This window comes from Tupaia chinensis, unplaced genomic scaffold (genome assembly GCF_000334495.1).
Source record: "Tupaia chinensis unplaced genomic scaffold, TupChi_1.0 Scaffold000360_1, whole genome shotgun sequence".
NCBI lineage: Eukaryota > Metazoa > Chordata > Mammalia > Scandentia > Tupaiidae > Tupaia > Tupaia belangeri.
Window position 1 is genome coordinate 4218732 of NW_006159856.1, and position 23856 is coordinate 4242587.

General features: G+C 51.1%; 1 protein-coding gene across 3 annotated transcripts in view; it reads left to right on the top strand.

The window, feature by feature from the left end:
- The window catches only part of ACOX3 (acyl-CoA oxidase 3, pristanoyl), a 51338-nt gene extending 35595 nt beyond the window's left edge, over window positions 1-15743 (top strand). For all 3 annotated transcript variants that reach the window (XM_006152948.3, XM_027773601.1, XM_027773602.1), the window contains exons 14-18: window positions 2017-2132; window positions 8536-8710; window positions 10209-10276; window positions 12607-12693; window positions 14972-15743. In XM_006152948.3, coding sequence (XP_006153010.1) covers window positions 2017-2132; window positions 8536-8710; window positions 10209-10276; window positions 12607-12693; window positions 14972-15091 — 566 coding nt within the window. In that variant the 3' untranslated portion in view covers window positions 15092-15743. The remainder of the gene's footprint in view (window positions 1-2016; window positions 2133-8535; window positions 8711-10208; window positions 10277-12606; window positions 12694-14971) is intronic.
- Window positions 15744-23856: the final 8113 nt, after the last annotated feature.

Below are 23856 nucleotides of genomic sequence, written 5' to 3' on the forward strand. Positions count from 1 at the left end.
CTGTCATGAAGGTCAAGCCTGCTGGGCAGCGTTTAGGAAGCAGCAGAAGCCCAGACTCCAAGAACAGGCAGTGGTTATGACGGCCTCTTGCCCTCAGCGCTGGTTTGCAAAAGTCCGCGGGTTTCTGCGTGACATCCTGAAAGGCAGCATCTCAGTGTCCCGAGGCTGCCATAGCTGAAGCATCACGAACTGGGTGCTAAAAGCAGCAGACATTTGTTTTCTCAGCCGGGTAGAGGCAGAAATCCCAAATCCAGGCGTCATCAGGGCTATACTTCCTCCTAACCTCTAGGGGGCGCCTGGTCTCCTCCATCCCCTGGTGGCTGCAGGCTTGTGACCACACTGATCCAACCTCTGCCTTCATCGTCACGTGGCCTCAACCTCTGTGTCTCCCTTTTGTGTGTTTTGTAAGGACGCTTGTCATTGGATGTAGGGCCCATCCTGATCTAGGCTGACCCTACCTCAATATCTTCAACTTAATCACATCTGTAAAGAGCCTTTCCCAAAGGTTATATTCGCAGGTTTCAAGGGTCAGAACGTGGACAAATTTTTTTTTTTCGGGGGGTGGGGGAGGGGTGGTACCATCAATGCATTACACCTGGTGAGACCCGGCCAGGGGTGCCGTCCCAGGTACCCTCCACCTACCTCTCTTCTGCGTGTTGGAAGCCTTGGGCTTCACCCCTGCCTGGCAAGGCAGAGGAGCCTGCATCGTGGCTAAATCCAGTGGAAATAACTTGGAACACTGGGGGAACTTTCATCCTGGCTCCCTCAAATAAGCTGCCTGACACCTCTGGGCTTGTGAAATGGTTTTGTTTGGACCTGCAAGTGTCATAAGTGTCTCCTTCCCAGGGAACTGGCTGTGTGACGTGGAAGGAAATCCCGAGACCCCCCTTAGCCCAACCTGTGGGCCCACAGCCAGTGCAGCCACATCCCCATTATCCTTCCTGGGAGCTCCAAGGCAGAAACAACCACCAAGCAGAAGAGACCCCCACCCCCAGCCTGCAGATTCCTAGGGTGGGCGCCGGCCCTCGGTGCCTGGGTAGTAGGTTGGTGATAGTGTGGCCTTGGAGCCACTTCCTCACTGTGCTGGGGGCCTCCGAGGCCCTCCTGTCCTCCTCAGCAGATGGTAACACCACCACGTGCAAGGCCTTCGTGGAACAGGCCTGGTCCATAGGAGATGTTGAGGAGGAGGGGTGGCTCACAGGTTGGGCACCGCCGTCTGGGGAGGGGACAGAAGAGTTCTAGCTCCTTCTAGCTCTGCCTCTGCCTGCAACTCCCTGCCCCTCTTGTCCTTTAGAATCTTTCTGGGGACCAGCAGATGGCATAATGGCTACATCACTGGACTCCCACATAGTCTACTGTGGCTTGAGTCTCAGACCAGACTGCTTAAAACTCATGCCAGGCTTGCGTGCATTCATGCCCCAAATCCTGAGAGGAGAATGGAGGAGAGGAAACTGCAGCATGGCCATTCCCCCGGGAGGCTGGTTTCCTGCTTTCTGTCTCTGACTCTCTCTGGTGAGCACATGCTCCCTATAACAAAAATCTCTCAAAAAGAAAAATCTCTCAGGGAAGAATGTGCAGGGAAAGGCTTCATGAGAGCTGGTGCCCACTCCCAGCTCACCGGGTCCCCTGCCAGCTGGGGAGGTCCAAGGGCCTGGCTGGAGAGGCAGATGGGGGCCTGCACAAGCCCTCTGTGAGACCGAGGGAGCAGCGCTGGGTAGGCCGAGCCTGGGTGGGAGATGGCTTGTCTTGAATGAGACATGGGCTCCACACATGGCTCTGTGATCCTGCAGCCTCTGGTGTCAGAACGGAGCAGACGTGAGGGCAGTCGAGATGCGTGCTGCCTGGCGGGGGCCTTGGACAGTAACCGTCCCGGCGCCTCCGTCTCCTCGTCTGGAAAGCTGGGCCCACCGCATTGTTCACCACGAAGGTCACTCGGCACGCGTGAACTGGGAGAAGCATGCGGCGAATGTTAGACGCACTATTGTTATTTTTCTCCTTCTGTTTCTTGTTTTGCAGTCTCACTGCAGGCGTACCAGTGGCTGGTTTGCTACCTGCTCCAAGAGAGTTATCGAAAGTTAGATCAAGAGAAAAGATCAGGAAGGAGCGACTTTGAAGCCAGAAACAACTGCCAGGTACATGTCTGTTTTCAGAGTTGCCTTCTGTGTTATTTGCTCCTAATTCCTCTGTTGTCCTAGCAACTGGAGCGTGTGGCTGTTGTGTCCTCAGTGGGACCAATGTCTGGCCAGGGGCAGGCCTCAACTTTGAGATCCTGGGACCCTGACGGGTTGCTTGACCTCTCTGCATCTCTGTAAGACTGGCAGGGGCACCTACCTAGCCAGGTTATGGAAGAGGTCATGCAGGTCATGCCTACAGAGCCTGGGAATCTGGCCCGTAGGCCAGAGCTGTGGTCAGTGGGGTTGAGGTGGGGTCATAAGGGCCTCAGCTATGCCGTGGGGACAGGGCCAGGTATGGGAACCTGGGAACACTCCCGCAGCCACCAGTGCAGGGGGCCATGCCTCGTGACGTGCCGCCATCACTCTCCGTGTGCTTTTTCTCAAGCCCTGCTGCGCTTACCAAGGGCCGTGGTGGGAGGGTGCACAGCAGCTCACAGCTGGCCTGGGAAAGTGCGTGGTGCTCTCCTCCGGGCAGGGCTGTCTCTCCAGCTCATGCTCTAGGCACTCTGGTGCTACAGCCCCTAATATAAAACACCACGCCATGCCCGAGGCTGGCCAGGGTGTCAGTCCAGCTCTGTCCCATGTGTCCGTGCTGACGGGTATGGTTTATGGAGGCTGTGGGTGAGGAAGGCTTGGGAAGCTTGCGAGATTGCTAGTGTTCCTTCCCAGCAGCGTTTACTGAGTTGCCTAGGAACCTGCTGGACACACCACCCCCCAGGGCAAGGGGTTAAAGGAAGAAGGATGGACTCCCTATTGATTGATCAATGAGTCCATTTAAATTTTTGCCAGAGGCTGTGTATTTTCACAAGGGAGAGACAAGGAAAAGGAGAACGTGCCATGGGGCATGGTTGTGCTGCAATCCCTTCTCTTCCACTTCTCTCTCCTTTTTCAGCATACACATATACACACCCAGCATGTTTCTCAAGCTGCTGGGTTTAGGACTTGAACCACAGGGCTAGCCATGTGGGATTCAGACACCTTAGTGACCAGGCCATGAAGCTGGCCTTTGGACCTCTGAGTTTTAAGGCTCCTACCATGCTTAGAATCAACCAAAATGCATTTATGACTTAAGAAAAAAATGTAGTTGGGGCAGTGGTGATACGACAGTGAGTCCACAGGGAAATGACCCCGGGCTCATGTCCTGGGACTGCCCAGAATGTGCGAGGCCCCGTGGCATGTGACACGGGATGCTGAGCCCAGAAGTGGACCGCCGCACAGGGGCCCTGTTGTGGTGACTGTTCCCCTGTACCTCTCCGGCTCTGTCCTCTATCTCATGTGAAGTAAATAAATCAACTTTAAAAGAAATAAAGAATTTTTTAAAAATGAAGTCAACGTCATATTCTCAGTTCAAGGCCGCAGAAACCCCAAGTTGAGCACTGACCTGACTTCTAGATGACCTGCTCCCAATTCCTCTGCTTTCCCCACCGTGCCTGGCCACAGGGGTAGGTCACTTGTAGACAGATGCCCACACGCCTCCTTGCCTTTTTCTATACGTCACATCACCGTTCTTGCAACAGAAACAGGGATAGTCCCGAGTTGTAAACCAAGCCCTGAAGAGATGGAGGACACAGAAGGCGCCCACTCCCAAGGGCACCCACGTCCCTAGAACTGCCCGGAAGGCCCCTGAAGCTGTGTCCCTACTGTCCTTTACCCCCTCCCTAATTCCAGCCACCATGTGTGCCATGTGACCCCAGCATCCTGAGTGTGTGACTCCATCAACTGAGAAATAATTCACCTTTAGATCTTTGTTGAAGAGCTTATGACTGCATTTCTGTGAGTCCATGGTAGAGAGGAGGGGCCCAGGGGTCCGTGCATTCCTGTTGCCAACTGCAGAACTAACAGGTACCGACAGGCACCGGCTGGCAGGGGCCTGGTATCGAACAGGAAGGTGGCTGTGAGGCCTCATAGGGAAGTCGTGACCAAAAGAGCTGGATTCTCCAGCCTGTTCTGGATCATGGGGCATCTAGAGTGAGCCCCAGGACTGAGCATTTATAGCCCCAGGCCCCGTTGAAGGCCTGGGGGAGATGCAGTGCACCCCATCTGGTGATGACAGCAGCAGCCCTGCCTGAGAAGGAGGCTCGGAGATGTTTACTTAGCCTCTGTGTGGACAAGCCCCCTTAAGTAAGACAGGAAGTGCAGCAGCTGGCGAGGAGAGGAAGCCATCAGATCTGACTGCAGGAAAGTTCACTGTGTCCGAACAGCAAGAGATTCTGTAAACAAAAGCAGACAGACGGTGGGCTGGAGAAGCACACGTAGCACGTGACTGACCAGGAACATCTCCAGGAGGGACATAGCCTTCCAGCTGGTGATGCCTGGCCTGAGGCAGCCCATGGTGGAGACCCAGAAGCAGGAGCCAGAGGCCAGTGGACTGAGCCGTGTGCCTGGGGGATTGATGGGGCTGGTGCTGGGCAGTCACTCCTCCATAGCAGAGGGTGTGAACGGCTGCTTGAAAACTGCTTACTGGGCCAGCAGGTGGCATGGAGGTCAAGGCACTATATCCCACATGGCCCACTGTGCAGTTCAAGTCCCTGACCTGGCAGCTTGAAAACCATGTCCAGAGGAGACGAGGAGATTGTGTGATGTTGTGGTGTGGCCCTCCCCCCCCCCGGGGGGTGACTTCTCTCTTCCCCCCCATCTTTCTCTGGCAAGTGCATGTGTTACCCCCGGGGGGTGACTTCTCACTCCCCCCATCTTTCTCTGGCAAGTGCATGTGTTCTATAGCAAAAAAAGAAAGTCTGCTTACTCTGACCTAGTGGAGAAGTTCATGAACTTTTCCTTTGCCTTACTTCTAGTGGAGAAGTTCATGAACTTTTCCTTTGCCTGCTCCTGCCATTTACTGCTCACCAACTGTAAGCAGGGCACGTAGGTTCATTTTAAGAAATGCATTTTTCACTGGGGCTAGCAGATGGCAAAGTGGTTAAGGCACTGGATTCCCACTTGGTTAACCATGATTCAAGCCTCAGACCTGGCAGCTTGACACTCAAGCCAGGCATGTATGCCCAAAATCCCGAGAGAAGAATGGAGGAGAAGGGACTGCAGCATGGCCATCCCCCCCCCAGGGGGAGGGGTGATTTCTCACTTACTGTCTCCGCCTGTCTCTCTCTGTGTCTCTGGCAAGCACACGTGTCCTATAGCAAAAATCTCTATTAAAAAATAAAAAAGGAGGGGCCAGCTGGTGGCATAATGGTTACGGTGCTGGACCACATGGTCAACTGCGGTCTGAGTCCCAGACCTGATGCCTTGAAACTCATGCCAGGCACATATACATACATGCCCCAAATCCTGACAGGATGGAGGGGAAGGGAGTGTGGTGTGGCCATCACCCTGGGGCATACTTTCTTCCTTTCTGCCTCTCTGTCTTTCTTTGTCTCCCTGGTGAGCGCACATGCCCTACAGCAAAACAAACAAACATACAAACAAACTCTCCAAAAAAAGAAAGGAAGGAAGAGAAAAGAGAAATGCCTGCTCCTGTGTTAAAGTCTAGTCATTATAGACAGGTGGGTGTGACATCTCCCCTCTCCCTCCAGTCTGGCCCTCCCCGCCCTTGGAAACAGCCTTCTTACAGAGCAGCTCAGGCTTCCCTGGAGGTTTATGCACCAGGAAGAAGTCAAGGACCATCTTTCCCTGCTCAGGCCACAATTAGGCCCTTTATAAGTGTCACTTTGTGTCATCTGCTTTGAGAGTTAGGAAATGAGGGTGAGAGGAATGACCCAGGCCCCTGACTCAACTATGCTGGGCCAAGATTAAATCGAGGTCCACTGCCCGGAGAGCCCAGCCTGCCCCTCTGTGTGGCGCGGCTGGTGTCTGGGGTTTGTTTTTGCCGATAGTACCCATTACCTCTGAAAATGCAGCTGTCCTCAGAAATTAGCATACAGCGGACTTTGGTTTCTCACTTCTGTTCTTGGGGCTGGAGGTCTGTGGGCTTGAGGTCATGAGAGAGGGCGGCCTGGTCTTGGCTGGCTTGGGCTTTGAATGCCCTTTCTTGCGTGTGTCCCTGGGCTCACTGCTGCAGAGTGACCACTGACCTTCAGCTGTATTGAGTTCAAGCAGAGCTTCCTTCCAGCCCTGCCTGGGGACAGTCAGGTAGTGTGGCCCTGGAGGAGACTGCTCTGCGGCAGAGCCCTAACCGCACTGCCCTGGCCATGATGGGGCAGCTTTGGGGGACAGCGGGGCTCCCAGACCAGTTTGTGGGTGCCACAAGCCCACCCAGCCTGAGGCCTAGCATGTGTGGCAAATGGCTTCATGTGACATCCTCAAGCCTTAGTATGGCTTTTCAAGCCGCTAGGTCCAGGACCTGAACTGCGGGCAGCCATGTGGGGCTCCAGCGCCTTAAGCACCCTGCTACTCGTTGGCCCCTCAAGATGTATTTTTAAAGTCCGTTTACTGATTTCTTTCATGCCAGGCTGCAGACCTCCCCCCAGCCTTTCCTCCTCCCAGGATCATGGGCACACCTGGCATGCTTAGGTTGACCCAGGACCCAAACCCAGGGCTGCCCTCGTGTCCCCATCTTCACACAGTGGTACCTGTACCTCCTGCAACACCATGATGGGGCCAGGATGCATTTTTTACTGTGCAGGTTTCAGGTGGGGCTGCCTTTCCAGGCCCACCACTAACCTGTCTAACCTATGACATAGCTGACATTGAAGTGTGCTACTTTCACAGAAAAATAAGCTAAAACAGGATGACTTTAAAACTGTTGGGTCATCAGAAAAATCATGACACAGTTTTCTGTGCAAAAATGCAACATGACTTAGGACCGCCCAGTAGAGTCCACGTGGTTGAAAGCAAGGGTGAGAAGAGCAGGGAGCAGTTCTGAGAAGAGGCCTCTCTGGGACCAGCCTGCTCTCTGGGCCGACAGAGGGCCTGTCATGAGAGGCGAGGCCTTTGTGATGTGAGTGCACGTCCCGTGGGTGTGGGTGGGACTCCATGGAAGCACTGTGCTCTCCTGGCGGACATGGGCCAAGTGCTGTCTCCTTCCCTTGGTTTGAGGGAGAACAGGGCAGTGCCTGGCACAGGGGCAGCACTCACTGCTGGCTGCATCGTCAAGGGGTGGGTGGCCGAGGGCCCACGCTCACCTCCACCTGGCAGAGCTCTCGGGTCCACAGTGCACTCTCCTCCTCCCTAGCACAAGGCCAGGTCCTGCCACAGTCCTCACCAAAGATGTACGCTGTGATGTGAGAGCAGGGGAGGGCAGAGCTTGGACGGTAGGGAGTGGGATGTGGCCCTCCTCGCACCAGAGGACGGCCTAGTCTGAAGTGTGTGTGGTGCAGACAAGGGTCTCAGGGCTGGACCAGTGAGAACTGGCACCAGGAGAGGGTGAAGGCATCTTCTCGTCTGTGTTGTCCCGAGGCTCCTCACACCATCAGCCCTGTAACTAGATCGGCATTGGCTCTTCAAGTCCAGGCCAGCCCTCAACAGAAGTGGTGTCCCCTCTTTGGTCAGGCACTTGGGCTTGTGCACTGCCTGCCTGCTGTGCTACTGTGTGCCCCATGCCGTTGTGTCTTGGCTAAGACTCGGAGGCACTGTCGAGTGCCAGGCAGTCAACCAGGGATCCCAAGGCAGGACCTTCCCCAACCTCAACCACGCTAGATTGGATTCTTAATCTCAAGAGTAGTCCATGCTCAACCAACAAGTCAAAAAACACATGCTTTGTTCTAACTTAGGAAAGAATATCTGGCAAAATGGTAAATTGGACATGGATGGAGAAAGAAAAGCTAATAAATTAGAGAACTAGTAGTCATCAGCCAATGTTTGGATATTGGTTAAAATAGGAAATCTCAGGGTTGAGTAATCTGCTAAGGCGCGCTGGTCTTGCAAGCCAGGCCAGCACCAGGACCCGAGGCGTTGCACAGAGTTAGCTGGAGAGGTGTCCTGTCTCGGTCTGTCTCCTGTATTTCTGGACCTCGTAGTGAGCAGGAGGGAGAAACGGTTCCTTAGAGACCTTGCAGTAAATCCCTGTGGCCGTATATCAGGACAGCCATCCCTGGGAGCAGCTCCCTGTCCCCTCTGGGCGCCCTGTCTGGAGGTCCCGGGTACAGAAGAGGATAACTCCTGTTCCCCTTGGGGGCCCACCTGCTGATGGACCCCACACATGGTAGCAACCGCCGCATTCCCGAGTTGTCCTGGTCCCCTGTGCCACTGAGTCCCAGATGAGAAGTGGCCCAGAGCACCTGAATGGCACAGCCTGCTCCAGCCCAGGTTTGTCTTCGCACCGGCCTCTTCCACTGTGCCATGCCTCAGCCATGCACTGCCTCGCCTCACCTTCCTGGTCTTCATCTCCAGTTCTTTCTTCCGCTGTAAAATCCGAGGTGCAGCTGAGGCCCTGCTGCCTTCTCACGATGTGGCTCTGCTCTGTCCTCAGGTGTTCCGCTGCCGCCCCCTGGCCCTGGCCTTCCTGGAGCTCACGGTGGTGCACAGGTTCCACGAGCACACGCATGGCCCCAGCGTGCCGCCCTCGCTGCGGGGCGTGCTTGGGCGGCTCAGCGCGCTGTACGCCCTGTGGTCTCTGAGCCGGCACACGGCTGTGCTCTACCAAGGTGAGGCTCCTGCCACGGGGCTTGCCTGCTGCCCCGGGAACCGCCCTGCGAATGGGGCTCCCCTCTGTATCTGAGAGGAAGCCCCGCCTCCCCGCTGTGGATTGCCATCACAGGGATTTAGCACCTACCGCGCTGGGGAGGCTATGACAAATCCAGGTCTGTAGCGAGACAAGCATGAGGGCAAAGAAGCGTCACCATGACAACACGCCATTTTCCCATCATCCAGTCAGTTTCCATTTCGGTTCAGAGAGTATTTCTAGAAGGCCCACTCTTGCCAGGCAGTGGCTGGGTCCCAGAGAGAGCTGAGCTACCCCCACCCCAGCTCACACCCTCAGGCTGCCAGGGGACACCCCCAGGAATACCTCAGCTGGGAACCTGGCAAGTTCCTGGAGGAGCAGCTACCTGGGCTGATTCCTGGAAGACTGGTAGGAATAGGGTTAAATCTCAACTTTCCCCCTAAGCCCCTAAGGAGGCTTTTTCCCCATTCACCCTCCTACCCCTGGCCATGCCCCACGAAACTTCACGGCTACAGATTTCTCGTGTATCTGTTCATACACCGCGTTTAAACCTTCTGAAAAGTGAGATCCCTCCACCACCAGGAGCCGACTTTTACTTGCTTGGGAGCAATGTTGCCCCATGGAGGCCTTGAGCATGCACAGGTTAACAGAGCAAAGCACGCAGGTCGAGCTTGGGGCAGGGGCAGGGCAGGGGCTGGGCAGGAGCACACTTGCCATCTGAGAAAAGTTTGGACATGAGACAGTGACCAGAGACAGTCCTCTTCAGTAAAAACCACCACAAAGCAGATTCTGCCACAAGTGTGTTCCCGAAGGCTCAAGGCCCGTCCCTTTTCCGTGAGACCCCATAGGAAAGCTTCTGTGGCTGGAGGTGACACTGAGGGTGAGCACCCGGCCCAGTCCCCAGCGGCTTCAGATGGCCTCATGTCCCCACGTGCTGAGGGTGAGCACCCGGCCCAGTCCCCAGCAGCTTCAGATGGCCTCATGTCTCCACATGCTGCAGCTCTCTGCTGGGGCTCCCAGCCCGACTCTCCCACTGGTGGTGGGACCAGGCACCCCCTGCCGCAGCGCCTCCTGCTGGCGCACGTGTGCTTTGCTCCGCCTGAAGCCCCTTCCCCTCTCCCCTCTGGAAGGGGCAAGCCTGGCCTCCCTGCAAACCCCAAGCCTTCTTCCAGCTCCCGCTGGTATGACCCTCAGGGCTCTGCCTCCCTCCCTGCCTCTCACCCAGGCCCATGTCCTGGTTCTGTGTCCCAGCCCCTGGCCCAGTGACAGAGTGGGACAAGGCTCTCAGAACCCAGCCCTGAGCCAGATGTCCTTCTGAAGGGCCACAGCTTGGCTGGAGGCAGTGGCAGGGACACACTGACAACTTCACATAAAGCAGGCCTCCCAGAGGACTCCTTGGAAGCCGTCTTCAGGGCTTGCTGCTGTCTGGGGTACATTGGACTCCAGACACCGGGTCTGTGTAACCAAGGCTGTGCTTACAGGTGGATACTTCTCGGGCACGCAAGCAGGTGCAATGATGGAGCAGGCCATGCTGGACCTGTGCTCGCAGGTGCGTTGCTGTCTCCGTTCTGTTAGTTGTACCCTATACACACTCACTGAAGTTAGTACTCACCCACCTGTGCATCCTCCTCCTTCATAGCCATTTAGCATTTAGTAAAAATAACAAAGTCATAAAGATGACACACTTGTGCCATAAGTCTTAGCAAAAAAATTACTTTTTTTTTTGGAGAGGTTTTTGCTATAGGGCATGTGCGCTCATCAGAAAGACAGAGACAGACAGAGACAGAAAGCGAGAAATCGCCCCCCAGAGGGGATGGCCACGCCACAATCCCTTCTCCGCTATTCTCCTCTTGGGATCTTGTGCATACAGGCACATGTGCCCAGCGTGAGTTTAAGCCACCAGGCCCAGGACTCGAGCCGTGGTCAACTACATGGGAGTCCAGCGACATAGCCATTACGCCAACTGCTGGTCCCGCAAAAACATTACTTTCAGGGGACGTCTCAGGATCCTCTTTCCAATTGCTCACTCTAATGCACTTTTTACAGCTATGCTGAAGACTCGAGCACTTCAGTTTACCCAGTTTCTAACTTAATGGGTTGTGAAGAAAGTCATAATGCATTTTTGCATAGAAAAACAGAAAAATACATCATGACTTTCCTAACGATCTAATACTTCTTATTTTGTGATATTTCTCTTGTTAATTATTGTATTTTATTTTGTTTGTATTTTATTGATTTTTCTGTATTTTACTATTTTGTATTTTATTGTATTACTGAGTTGTCCCACCCCCACCTTCAGATCTAGAAGTACATCTGTCTGATAGAACTTTCTTCCCAGATGGAAATCTGTGGCCCGCTGTCCAGCGAGGGCACCGCCAGCCATGTGGGGCTGTTAGCAGCTGAAACGTGGCCAGCTGTCTGAAGAGCTCAAATTCTCTTCACTTGTAGTTTATTTAAAGAGCCGTGTGTGCCAGGGGCCACCGGTCGGCGGTGTGGCCGCAGTTCACTGAGGCATTGCCCTATTTCTACTGATGGGAATTGAGTCAAGCGCTGCCAGCATTTTGTCCAGATGTCTCCAGTGGGACCAGGTGTGCACTTTGTCTCTCCCCTTCTGCTGCCGTCAGGGTGCTCCTGGGGGCAGGGCCTGATCCATGTCCATCAGTGTCTGTAATCACTGTGCACACGTACGGCCACACTTCCTCATCTCAGGGTAAAACTCGGGACAAAGAGGGCCTCTCCTGTGTGTCTCCCATGTGCCACAGCTCTCCCCTGCTCTCCTGCACCCGGGGCAGCGTCCTGGGGCCACGCAGCTGGTGGCTGTGACTAAGACCGGCAAGCTGCTACAAGCAGCCTCCCACATGCCCCTCGTCCATGCTGTAGCTCCACTAACCACTTGGCCGAGTGAGGCCTTCTACCGTCTTTGTGGAGGCCTGGGCCAGCGAGGTAGAGAACCCTGAAACCAGTGTTGACAAACACAGCCAGATCCTGCCCTTCACGTGAGCACTGTAGGATGTTTTTGTGCATTCATGATAGAGGTGAGTGGTGACCACGAAGACCCTGGCCTGCAGAACCAAATGTATTTACTGTCTGGCCCTTTGCAGAAAGGACCTTGCCTACCCTGGTCTAGACAAGGAGCCTTGGGGCCTGTGCTTCGCTGAGGCCTTCCCTCTGCAGAGGGCACGTGGAGCCAAGGAGCAGGTGCATGTGGGGAGAGCAGCGCCTGAGCCCTGTACCTCTTGTTACCCTGAGCTAACCAACTGCTTTTCATCCGTGCCTAAAGTTGTTTCCCAGCCCAGGGTTCTGCGCAGTGTAGCCATGGCATTTAATAATAGTTATTTGAAGAAAAATGGTTTGCATTTCAAGAAAATTCTTGGAGTCTCCTCATGAAATTTCGTTTGTCATATTGAATAATAATTCAAATAATGAAATGAGAGAGTCATAAAACTACTGCAAACCGAAGAGCCCCACTTCATTATAGCTTTTCCAGGTGCTCATAAATGCCTTCTCTCTTACATGCTTTCTGGACTTACTTTCCTACGTTGGAACAGCAGTTGCCCAGATAAGGCTGGGCTTAGAGACAAACCTAATTAGTGAGCTGCCGAGTCCTTACTTTATGAGCATTCCCTACCTCGCTGAAAAACCCGAAGATTGGAAGTCTAGAGTGAATAGCAATATGGTGAGAATATTCAAATATGCACAAGGGAATCTGCAAACCGAGCCAATAAAACGATACAGCCTCAGCAGTAGAGCCGTGTGTGCCTGCTCGGGTTACCAGACGCTCGTGGGCCGTAGCAACCATCAGGCCGTGCCTCTGTTACTCAGTGGTCACCATGGAAATGTCTGGGAGTTGCCAAGTGTATGGACTTTGTTTCTCAACAGCTGAAAGACGATGCAGTTGCCTTGGTAGACGTGCTCGCTCCTCCTGACTTTGTCCTGGACTCCCCGATTGGCAGAGCGGATGGCGAGGTAAAGTGAGGCCTCACCTCTGTTACCAGATGAGAAGGCCCTTGGGCTGGAGCCACAGTCTGGGGGCTGCTCCGAAGCTGATGGGAGATTCTGCAGAGCCTGAGCAATGATGTGGTTCGGGAGTCTCGGATGCCTTCTGAGAAATCGTCGTACTGGGGAGAGCTCCCGGGGAGGGCAGATGCTGTGACCCTGAGTCTTCCCCGTGCTAGCTCCATGGTCTCCAGTGGCTTCCCTTCCCTGGCCTGTCTCCTTCATGAGTGGGGTGGCAGCACTGGCCACGCTCACAGGACCAAGGTGTGAGGCTGCACACGTCTGTGGGACGACCAGGCATGCAGCCCCCTGCCTGCCTGTGACATGCAGAGCCTCAGACTTAACACGGTGACTTCCTGAGTCTCTGGTGTCACCTCTGCTTTGATGGAGAGGGCCCCCCTGTGCCTCTGGCTCCCATGGTTAGAACCAGACCCAAGCAGAGGCATCGCCTGGCAGGATGGTTTATAAAATGCACGTTCCTCTCGGATTTGAGGAAGTAGTGTTCTAGCCAGGTGCTACCAGGTGCAAAATTAATTTTAAATGAATAAACACAGCTGTGAGGTCTATTTGTGACAACCATTAAGTGAAGCACAGAGCTTTGAGTTCTGAAATGTAACTGGAATTTATGACCGGTGAAGAAGCAGTGCTAGTCTGGGTTGCTCTGGGAGCCAAGAAAAGCACAGAGTTGGAGGAGCTGGTAAGTGTAGTTAGCAGCTATCAGCAGAGTGGTTTCCTCTTTAAAAAGAAATTAAAATTAATTTAATTTAATTTAATTATTATTTAATTTGACCAGAGAGAGAGTGAGAAAGCAAGCCGCCAGGTCTAGGGTGTGAACCGTGGTCAGCCATGTAGGAGTCCAATACCCTAACCATCATGCCACCTGCTAGCCTGCAGAGTGGCTTCTCAGAAGTAAAACAGGTTATGAGCCAGCAAGTGGAATAGTGTTTAAGGTGCTGGACTCCTCTGTGGTCAACCGTGGTTTGAGTCCCAGACCTGGTGGCCTGAAACATGCTGGGTACATGTGTGTTCATGCCCAAAATCCTGAGAGGAGAATGGAGGAGAAGGGATTGGGGTGTGGCTATCCTCCCTGGGGGGGCGGTGGGGGTGATTTCTTGCTTTCTGTCTCTCTTTCTCTCTGGTAAGTATATGCACCCAGTGGCAAAAATCTCTCCCAGAAAAAAAGAAAAAAACAGGTGCAAAACAGACCATTTTCCTGAGCTGCCAAGGACCAGCTGCTCAGAGTCGTGGGTGCCTTGCCTACCCCAGGCTCCTCTCAGCTCACACCCTGACCCTTCCTGCCTGGAGTGGGTGAGGTGTGGTTATCAGCCATGTTGGATTCTGATGCCCTTCCAAGAAAAAGGCTGCTGGCTCCATTTCCCCCACGAGGTGACAGGCTGAAAGCAGTTAGGTTTGGAGGAGCCTGCTAGCTGGGCTGCTGACCTAGGACAGGAAGAGAGAGGGACAATGAGTGCCCAGGCATGGTGGCCCAGGGAATTCAGACACCACCCTGCAAGGCCAGCCCGACAAGCTGTCAGTCTGAGGCTGGGCTGCGTCCTACCTGTGCCAGCTGGAGCCAAGTGGGCTACGAAGGGCAGCTTTCAGAGCAAACAGTGAATGCAGACTTGCAGAGCTCTGTGGTGGCTACACTTACTTTTTATTTACATTTTTTTAGAGGTTTTTACCCTAGGGCGTGTGAGCTTGCTTGAGAAAGAAAGACAGAGGGAAAGTGAGAAATCACCCCCTCGGGGTGGGAGGTGGCCACACCGCAATCCCTTTTTCTCCATTCTTGCTCCCTCTCCCCGGGATCTTAGACATGCACACACACATGCCCAGTGTGATTTTCAAGCCACCAGGGCCGGGACCCGAACTGCAGTTGAACATGTGGTAGTGCACATGTGGTAGTGCTATGCCATCTGCTAGCCCATGGCTATTCTTATTAAACACGATGTCCATCTTCTACAATAATTTCTGAAGAGAAGAGCGAGTGGGATGTTCTTCATCGTAATTGTATTTGATGGTACTTTATAACTGAATCTCCCTAATTGTTTTCTGCTAAAGAACAAAAAGTAAACACTTTATATAAATTAAGCTTAAATCGTCTTCACGTTTGTTTAAAACATGACAACAGAGAATTTCCTGTGTTTTTGACAAAACCTTGTAGAGGGGAGTAAGTAGCGTTTACACAGCCGTCTAAGGAAGCTCTTTCTATTAATCCCCCTTCGTTCATGTACGTTTTTATTTTTTGCAGCTTTATAAAAACCTCTGGACCTCTGTCCTTCAGGAAAGCAAAGTGCTGGAGAGGGCATCGTGGTGGCCAGAATTTTCCTGTAACAAACCTGTCATAGGAAGTTTGCAATCAAAGCTCTAACCCCACCAGCATGCATCCAGCTAAATCCAATGAAGCTAATGAAGCTAATTAAGACACGGACATCAGATTCCAGTCCCAGCAGACACCAGAACTTGCCGCTGCTCTCTGAACACGCACCTTTGACTTAAACCCGCTGTCTGTCCTCTCGTTTCCAAGGCAGACCTGGCGCACCCCAGGCAGAGGCCTCTAGTCCTATCCAGGGGGTCGACACCTGACTTGCAAGGTTATTCTGGGATCACGGTGGTTTGCTGTGTGAAAAGGAAACATGCCATCGCGTCTTCCCGATGAACTGGAGGATTTTAGATAATTAGAGCTTTACACCTTCTCTTGTATTGTCAGGTATAGATACGGATTACAAAGTATATCTTTCATCATTAGAGACTTCCTGGTCAGACGATCTATTGAATTCATCCTGAGATTTTTTTTACAAAGCTCTTTCACTATGGAATTAATAATGTCAGTCTGGTTCTTTGTTAATGCTGTTTGACTTTATCATGTAATTAAATTATGACCTTATTAATTTGCACACACATCATCTGAGTGACATGGTTTAAGATTTTTAAGGGGGGAAAATCTGTTTTACTGCTCTTAAGTTTCCATTGAAGAACTGTTTCCAAAGGAATAAAAACACCTAATGATTTGAATATCTGAACAATTTAGTCCCCAGCCTCTTGGTTGTGTACAAGTTACTTTATATGCAAAGTGCCTGAGGAGTTTGTCCAAAGTGAAATGCCCAGTGCTGTCTGTCCCCACCCAGTGTTTGTTCAGTGCCTGACTCTGTTTTGGAGGTTCTAACAGTTCGTTTTTAGTAAACGGAAATTTATTAGCTCCTGATTCTGCTGCTTGCTGCAACATCCCCTAGGAGAATGTGGAAGGGCAAGAGGGGCTGGGGAGAGAAGGTCGGCGGAGAGGGAGACAGAGGAGAGGAGACCAAACTTGTCCTTTGATCAGGAATCCTATAACGGCATCAGTTCACCCACGAAGACTGAGCCCTCGTGAATGAATCACCTTTTAAAGATCCCACCTTCCAAACAGTTGCATGAAGGATTAAGTTCTCAACATAGAACGTTTTTATTGCGGGGGGTGGGGGGGGTTCGTTCACAGCACTCAGCTGACACCCACACACACCTGCTCCTGCCACGCTGGCCACAGTCTGATGAAGTCAAGCTGGGGACATCAGCGAGTCTCCGTCCTGTTGCTCATGCTGCTCCGTCAGGACGACGGTCAGGTGGTTGGTTTGTTCTTATCCTCTGGGCCCCATGTCAGTTTTTCAGTTTTGCCTTGGCCACTGGGTTATACTTCTTGTTTGTTTGGGTTTTTTTTTCTTTCTTTTTTTTGTTTTTAGAGAGAGATTTTTACTATAAGGTGTGTGCACTCACTGGAGAAACAGAGACAGACAGAAATCGAGAAATCCCCCAGAGAGGATAGCCATACTGCAGTCCTTTCTCCTCCATTCTCTTCCTGGGATTTTGGGCATGCACACGCACGCACTTGGTGTGAGTTCAAGCCACCTGTCCAGGACTCGAACTGTGGTCAACTACATGGGAGTCCAGCAACGGAATCATTATGCCATCTGCTGGTCCTGGGTCATGCTTCTTTACCTTCAATCTGCCCAAAGACACAGGGCGTTTGTCATCTGCAATCGGGAATCAAGTCTGCCAGGTGTCTTCGTTGTCTCTGTGGCTGTTGATGCCCTCTGTCACCTCAGGCAGCCTGTCGCTGTAGGTGCCCTCTGTCACCATGACTCAGTAAACAGACCTGTCAGGCTGGTTCAGGGTGGTACTGAACCAAGGAAGACCTGTTGTTATTTTTCAAAATAGCCCAGGGAACTTCTGAGCGCCTGAAGGGTGTGGTCAAGAGTCTGTTTTTATAAAATGAATTTCCAGCTCTAGAAATTACTTCACTTCTCAGACCTCAGTTTTCATGCCTAGAAAAGGGGAAGCCCCTTCCTCACCTCCTTTGCAGAGCTCTGGGGGCACCCTGGCTACAGGGGCTTCTCTAGTGAGAACTGACTGCGTGTTGGCGCTGTTGGCCACTTCGTGTTCGCTGTCTCGTTGGACCCCTGACCACTGTGTGACGTCAGTTGTGCTGCCAGGTGCTTTACAGGTGAGGAATTGGCCTGAGAGACAACTGGCCAGGAGGTGACCAAGCTGGGCCAGGCGGGCCCGTGTGCAAGATCCCCTTGATATCCAAGGGTCCCCTGCACAGGCTGGCATGCAGTGGGTGGCCGCTGGTGTCTCTTGCTAAATATTAGGTTATTGGGCAAGTCATGACGTACAACGTTCTTCTATGCAAAGATGCTTCAGGACTTTCCTGACGACCCAATATTTTAATTAGGGAGCAACCATACCTGCATTTAACATGTCTCTGGTTTGGTGACTTCCTTAGGTTTAAACTCTTCCTATTTCTGAAGGACGTGTTGTTCACTCTACCCTTCTTTTCCTACTTTCAGAGAGACTAGGGAGGAAATAAAGTACTCCAGACCCTCATCCATTCAGATGGTTCAGTTCTGAGTGCAACCCACGTGATCAGTAAGAGGTGCCTCATGGCTGTCATTGCAGGTCTCAGGAGTCCCCCCGGGCCCCGCCACTCTGCCTGGGGTTCCCAGTCCAAGAGAGAGCTGGGATCATGCAGAGTTCTACTGGTGTTCCTGTTGTAGGACGCCGTGGGGCTGTGTGTTTGCAGACAGGGGCTCTTTGCCTCTATCTGTAGCTTTTCTAAACAATGAGCTGTCCCTGCTGCTGGCTCTTGGAGGTGGTGGGGTCACAGTGCGTGCATATTTGGCCCGTTCTATTGTTTGGGAGCTTGGTTTCTCATCTAGTGTTTGGTCCAAAATGACCTGTTTTCCCAACAATAGGTCATAGGTGTTGTCCAAGATCAAGAGTGTTGGAGCCAGCCTCAGAGCCTCGTGGCTAAGGGAACCAGATTTCACATGGCCCACTCCAGTCTGAATCTTGGCCATGGCAGATGGAAAACATGCTAGGCTTATCCATGTGTGTGCCCCAAATCCCAACAGGGCGAAGAAATGGAGAAGTGATTGCAGTGTGACCACACACTGTAGGGGTGCTTTCTCCCCATCTCTCTCTCTCTCTCTCTCTCTCTGGCAAGTGCACATGCCTCTGGCAATAACAAATGAAAGAGTATGTTTGTTGCATCTAGAAAAATAAATGCATTTAAATATGAGTTTCAGATATGCCAGAGTCCTTTGATTCGGTCGTGCTTTGTGCTGCATGGCCACTGATGTCCCTGTGCTGTTTTCATATCCAACTATTAGGGATGTCTTCATCCTTAAGGTGGGGGAGCTGGCCCACCTTCCAGGCAGGATTTGGTTGGCATACCTGTTAATGAGCATGAAGCATAGCCCATGAGCTGCAGGGACCTGTGTATGTGCCCCCTCACAGTCCATGTTCACGAGGCCGTCTGGACACTCAACCCCAGTTCTGAAGGCAGAACTTGCCTGCAGGGGCAAGAGGGTTAAGTTGTGAGGTAACATTATAGAAATTAACCTTTCAAGTAAAGGTCATTTTGAACATAGACCATTTGAAAACACCATGTAGTAAAACCTTGAATAATTGGAATACAGCTTTATAATTTGAACTCATTGCTTTCTACCACTCTTTTTCTGATTATAAAACTAACACGTATCTGTTAGGTACTATTTTGGCAATATAGAAACATTCAAAAAAGAAAACAGATGTCTCTTGTAAACTCACACTCAGAAGCAGTAACTGTTTATATTACACGTTCTTACTTTTAGGGCTCAGAGCACAGAGTTAGATTCATTGTAATCCCTAGTTCATGGCAGTTTGTCTCCATCCAGCACCAGGGCCAGAACATCCAGGGCTGGCTGGCCCCATCCAGCACCAGGGCCAGAACATCCAGGGTGACTGGTACCTGCCATGCGGTTCCCACCACCATCCCACCAGCATCCCCTGCCAGCAGGGCCTGCCTCGCATTGGCTCTGTGTAGAGTATTTTAATTTTTTTTTTTTTGGAGAGGTTTTTGCTATAGGGCGCGTGCGGTCACCAGAAAGACAGAGAGAGACAGAGAGACAGAAAGCGAGAAATCAGCCCCCAGGGGGGATGGTCATGCCGCAATCCCTTCTCCTCCATTCTCCTCTCGGGATCTTGGGCACGCACGCACACGCACCAGGCGTGAGTTTTAAGCCACCGGGTCGGGGATGCGAACCATGGTCGACTACATGGGAGGCCAGCAACATAGCCATTATGCTAACTGCTGGTTCCTGCTCTGTGTAGAGTTTAATCTCATCTACTGGTAATGTGTGCACACATCCTTCCAAAGTTTAAAAACTATTTTGTTCGTTTATAAACTATTTTAACATAGAATAGTAAACTGTTGGCATATACATTGTAAATGGTTTTTCTTCATGTCATTTGTCTTTCTTAAAAAATACAAATTTATTCTATGAGATGGAGACATAGCATTTCCAGCAGGGTTGTGACACGGCAATCTTCCCCCCGGCTTCAGCCAGCCCAGGTCATCAGCACATGCATGCCTGGCATACTGAGGGAGGTCTTTGGACTTGATCCACAACCTTTCCACATGGTTATCTTTGCAGAGCATCACCTTTTGCCACAGTGCCACCATTGGACCCTCATTTGTCTTTTAATTGTATTAATTTTTAAAAATTTAACATGGCAAAATTTAAAATTTTAAATCAGAAATATATATACATCTAAAAGTTAGAAATAATTTATGCTCCAACCTTTGAGATCATGCTTGGGAAGTCCTCTCCTTCCAAGATCACATTTTTATCTGTGTTCCTTTGAGTAGATTTCAGTGTTTAACTGACTCAGAATTTATCTTGAGGTTTGGTGTGAGGTAGGGATCTAACATAACTAATTCACTGACCTGAAATGTCACCTGCATTGAATGCCAGAATCATGTATGTTTGGGGGCCTATTTCTGCACTTTTCTATCTTACTGTCTTTTCTCGTATCAGATTATGTTTTTATTATTGTGATTCTCATACTTTTAATACCTATTGGAGCAAATAAAGTCTCATCTTTTCCTGAAATTTCTTAGCTGCATGAACTTTGGTTTTATTTTATTAAGTCTGGACATTCTCTGACCCCCCAAATGAAAGGTCTTCATTTGAAAATTGTCTTTCACTTATCAATTAACATCAGGAGAATTTATATTGCTCTAAGTTTATGTATTTCTTCAATGAGAGTGAGGGAGACACGAGCACCCTCAATAGGATTTCACACTGCAATCTCTCCCAGCCCTTCCAGCCAGCCAGGATCATATGCACATATGTCCAACCTGTCCAGGCCATCCAGGGAACAAAACCTATAATCTTCCATTTGGATCGAGCATCATTTGAACAGTGCGTTACTCCTGCACCATGAGCTAGCCCAGAATGTATATCTTTATAAGAAGTAGTATTCCCATCTAAAATTCTTTCTTTTTCTTTCTTTCTTTTTTTTTTTTTAATTTGCCAAAGGGTATGTGCATGAGACAGAGAGAGGAAGAAGGAAGTGGGGAGAGGGAAAACGGAGAATCTTTTCTCCATTTCTCTTTTTAGGATTTTGAGCACACACACACACGTACTCAGCATGTTTCTTAAGTTGCTAGTATGGGACTTGAATTGCAGTCAGCCATGTGTAATCTAACTTCCTTAACCACCACACCACCAGCTGGCCCTTTTTAATTAAAAAAAAAAAAATTGGTTCATTTATTCTATGAGTGAGAGCGAAAGAGAGATACAGCACACCTGACAGGGTCTTGAGTCTGTGATCCATTTCATCCCGTCAGCTGGGTCATGGGCATGCATGCCTAGCTTACTCAGGAAAGTCTCTGGATGCAAATCAGTAACCTTCCCTTATGGGTGCACCTCATAGAGTGCCGTGCTTAACCACTGTGCCACTGACTGGCCCCTCTATAAGTTGTTTTAATAAAAAAAAAAAAGCTGTTTTTAATATATTTATTTTGTTACTGGTCATCTTATTAAAACTTTAAATACTTTTGCATGGATTCTCTTTGTTTTTTTTTCCTTCCATATAATTGGCAAATAGTGATGATTTTGCCCTTACCTTTCCAAACATTGACAAGTCACTTCACTTTCCTGTCTAATGACAATGTGCTGGCCCTGCCAGAACAACCTTCCATACTGATAATGGCAAGCGCCACTTGCTTGAAATCAGATGCCAAGAAAATGCCTTTAGTGGTTCACATTAGCATGATACCACGTGGAAGACGGATCGGAAAGACAGACTCGAGGCAGAAGACCTGGTAAGAGATCTTTCCTGGCTGCACATGCAAACGTGTGCCGATGGCTGTATCGATGGCTGGGAATCTCTGCAACTCGCCACGGAAGATGCCTATAGGATGACAGCTGCTTCTCACCCTGGCTGTAAACGGGGAGCAGGCTTCCTGCTGCTATGTGGGGGTCAGCACGGATGTATGCAAGTGGGAAACACATAGAAAACCACAGAGTATGAGGAAAATAATCAGCCACAACCCCATCACCATCTGTGAGAGCTGGTCACTGGCCTAGGGCTGAGAGCTTGGTTGCCGTTGTCACTAAGTCTCTTGGTGGCAGTGGAAGTGTGCTTACGACTTTCATCATGGACTATGTAGCTGACATGGAGCAGCCGTGTGAGAACTGTCACTTTTGGTGCACTTCTGCTAGCCTGGCCTAAGCGCTAATCACTTTTTACCCAATGTTTTCTATCCCCCTTCTTGGTCTTTAAGATGGTTCTAGCCCTTGGGCTGCCCATTGGCAGTGCTGACCAAATCAGCATTTAGTAGGCACCTAACCAACCTAGCACCATGTGAGGACGAGCAGCAAGGGCCTGCCTGCTGCTCGCATGAAGTCTCCTCTCTACTTGACCTGATGTGTAGAGGTGCTCCAGACATGTCCCAGACTTCCCGTGGGGTGTGGCCCACCTGGCAGTGGGCCCACAGAATAGCGCCCAGCCATGTGTCCCTTGGAGATCAGGTGGTCTTGGTTTCCTGCTTCTCACACATGGACCTCGCAGGCCTCCTGTCCAGCTTCCAACTTGTTCCTCCTCCCTAACAGGACCCCAGCTGTGTCTGGGTTTCTTCTTCAATCCAGGCAGCCAAGAGCTTCAGGAGCCGTCCTCCCCTGCATCTCTAAGACTGCCCCTCTTTGACCTTGGCTCCTTGGCTCTTTCGTTCCCTTTGCCCTCGTCACTGGCTCTGTGCTGGGGTCAGCATAAGAGTTCTGTGGGGCTGAGTCTTTAGGACTGAGCTGAGATGCTGGGTCAGGAGTGGACTTTTGCTTTTGCTGAACATAGTAACGGCCACTGAGGAGTTTTGTGCTGCCTCAACCACAAGGTGTAGGGCTCACAGAGGAGAGAGGACGCAGCTCAGCTACCGACTGTGCTGTGGGAGGAGAGGCCCTGGATGGCCTTGGCTGGCCCAGCTCTTCCCCCTCTTGCCCACAGAACTTACTGAGAATGTCATCCTGAGACAAGGGGAAGATGTCTAGGACAACCAGAGCCACGTCCTTGTCCCACTCAGACTAGGATATTCTTTCATGCTTGAGTTCAGCCATCCCAATGGTGCCTAGGTTATAAAACCAGAGCAGAGAGATTTCAGGGTCCCTCTGTGGTGGAATGTAGGGCACACACAGATACGGATGCATCCACATGGGGCAGCTTACCCGAGCCTTCAGGCAGGCTCACCTTACACCCTAGGCTTCTGCTTATCCTTACCACCTGTGAGCAAGGTATTTCCTCTGCCTGGCTTGTGTCATGTGCTTTCTTACTAGACTGGACCTAAGAATCTCTGCAGTAGCCTTTGAGCTACGCTAGCCCCCATGAGCTCCAAATGACTCAGGGAAAATTAGCTGGGCTTTACTGGCTCCATGCAAAGCTCCAGATCTAGATCCAGTCGTGGTGGGGACTGCTTGGCCTCAAAAGCATCTGCAGAAGAGCCCAGCTGACTGCTCCTGTGTGAACTGGCAGAAGCCCCACTCTGCACAAGGTGGGGGTGGGAAGACATGCTCAGTGTCTGGTTTGGGAGTTCCTGTGCTGCTTGAGGCTGCCCCGTGGCCCCAGGCCACTCCATGCCATGGCCATTTGCTATCACTGAAGCTTACATCAGGGTATTTTCCTTAGGCTCTGGCCTTTGATCTCAAATCCAGGAAGTCAGTGTGGCTCCGTGTGAGAACACAGAGGTCTTGTGGCTTTCAGGAAAGCTCTACCGCCCTGTTACAAGTGCAAGGACTGACCTCAGCTAGTTTCCATTCCTTCAGCAGCCAGGGAAGGTGACTGCTTTGTGATGCTGAAAGGAAGAAATGACCGCTCCACAGTGTCAGTGGCGCCCCACATTGTGAATAAAGGGGGACTGTGACGTGGCTTGTGCAAGGATGGTCACTCCACTTACACGCTTGCCTATGAGACTAGACGGTTTTGCTCATTCCCTGGGTGGCTCAGCCCTTGGTCGTCCACATCAGGCTTGGAGCAAAGTTTGCTCAATCTTTTATTTGGCTCATACATCCCGTTCAAATTCTCAAACAGGGAGGCCCACATTGTGCTGAGTTATTTGCTTTGCAAGAGAAAACAAGCGTATAGTCTTACAAGAGCCCGATACCAGGGGTATGAAAACAAAACCTGAGAATTGCTGCTCCGAATCCTCTCTAGGTGTTTGTCCTAAGAGGCTTTAATTCGATTTGCAAAAATTCTTGATATGTCTTGCAATTTTCTATTTCTTCTCCAGAGGAAGGTTTATAAGAATAAAATCATAGTGGGACCAGCAGTTAGCATAATGGCTAT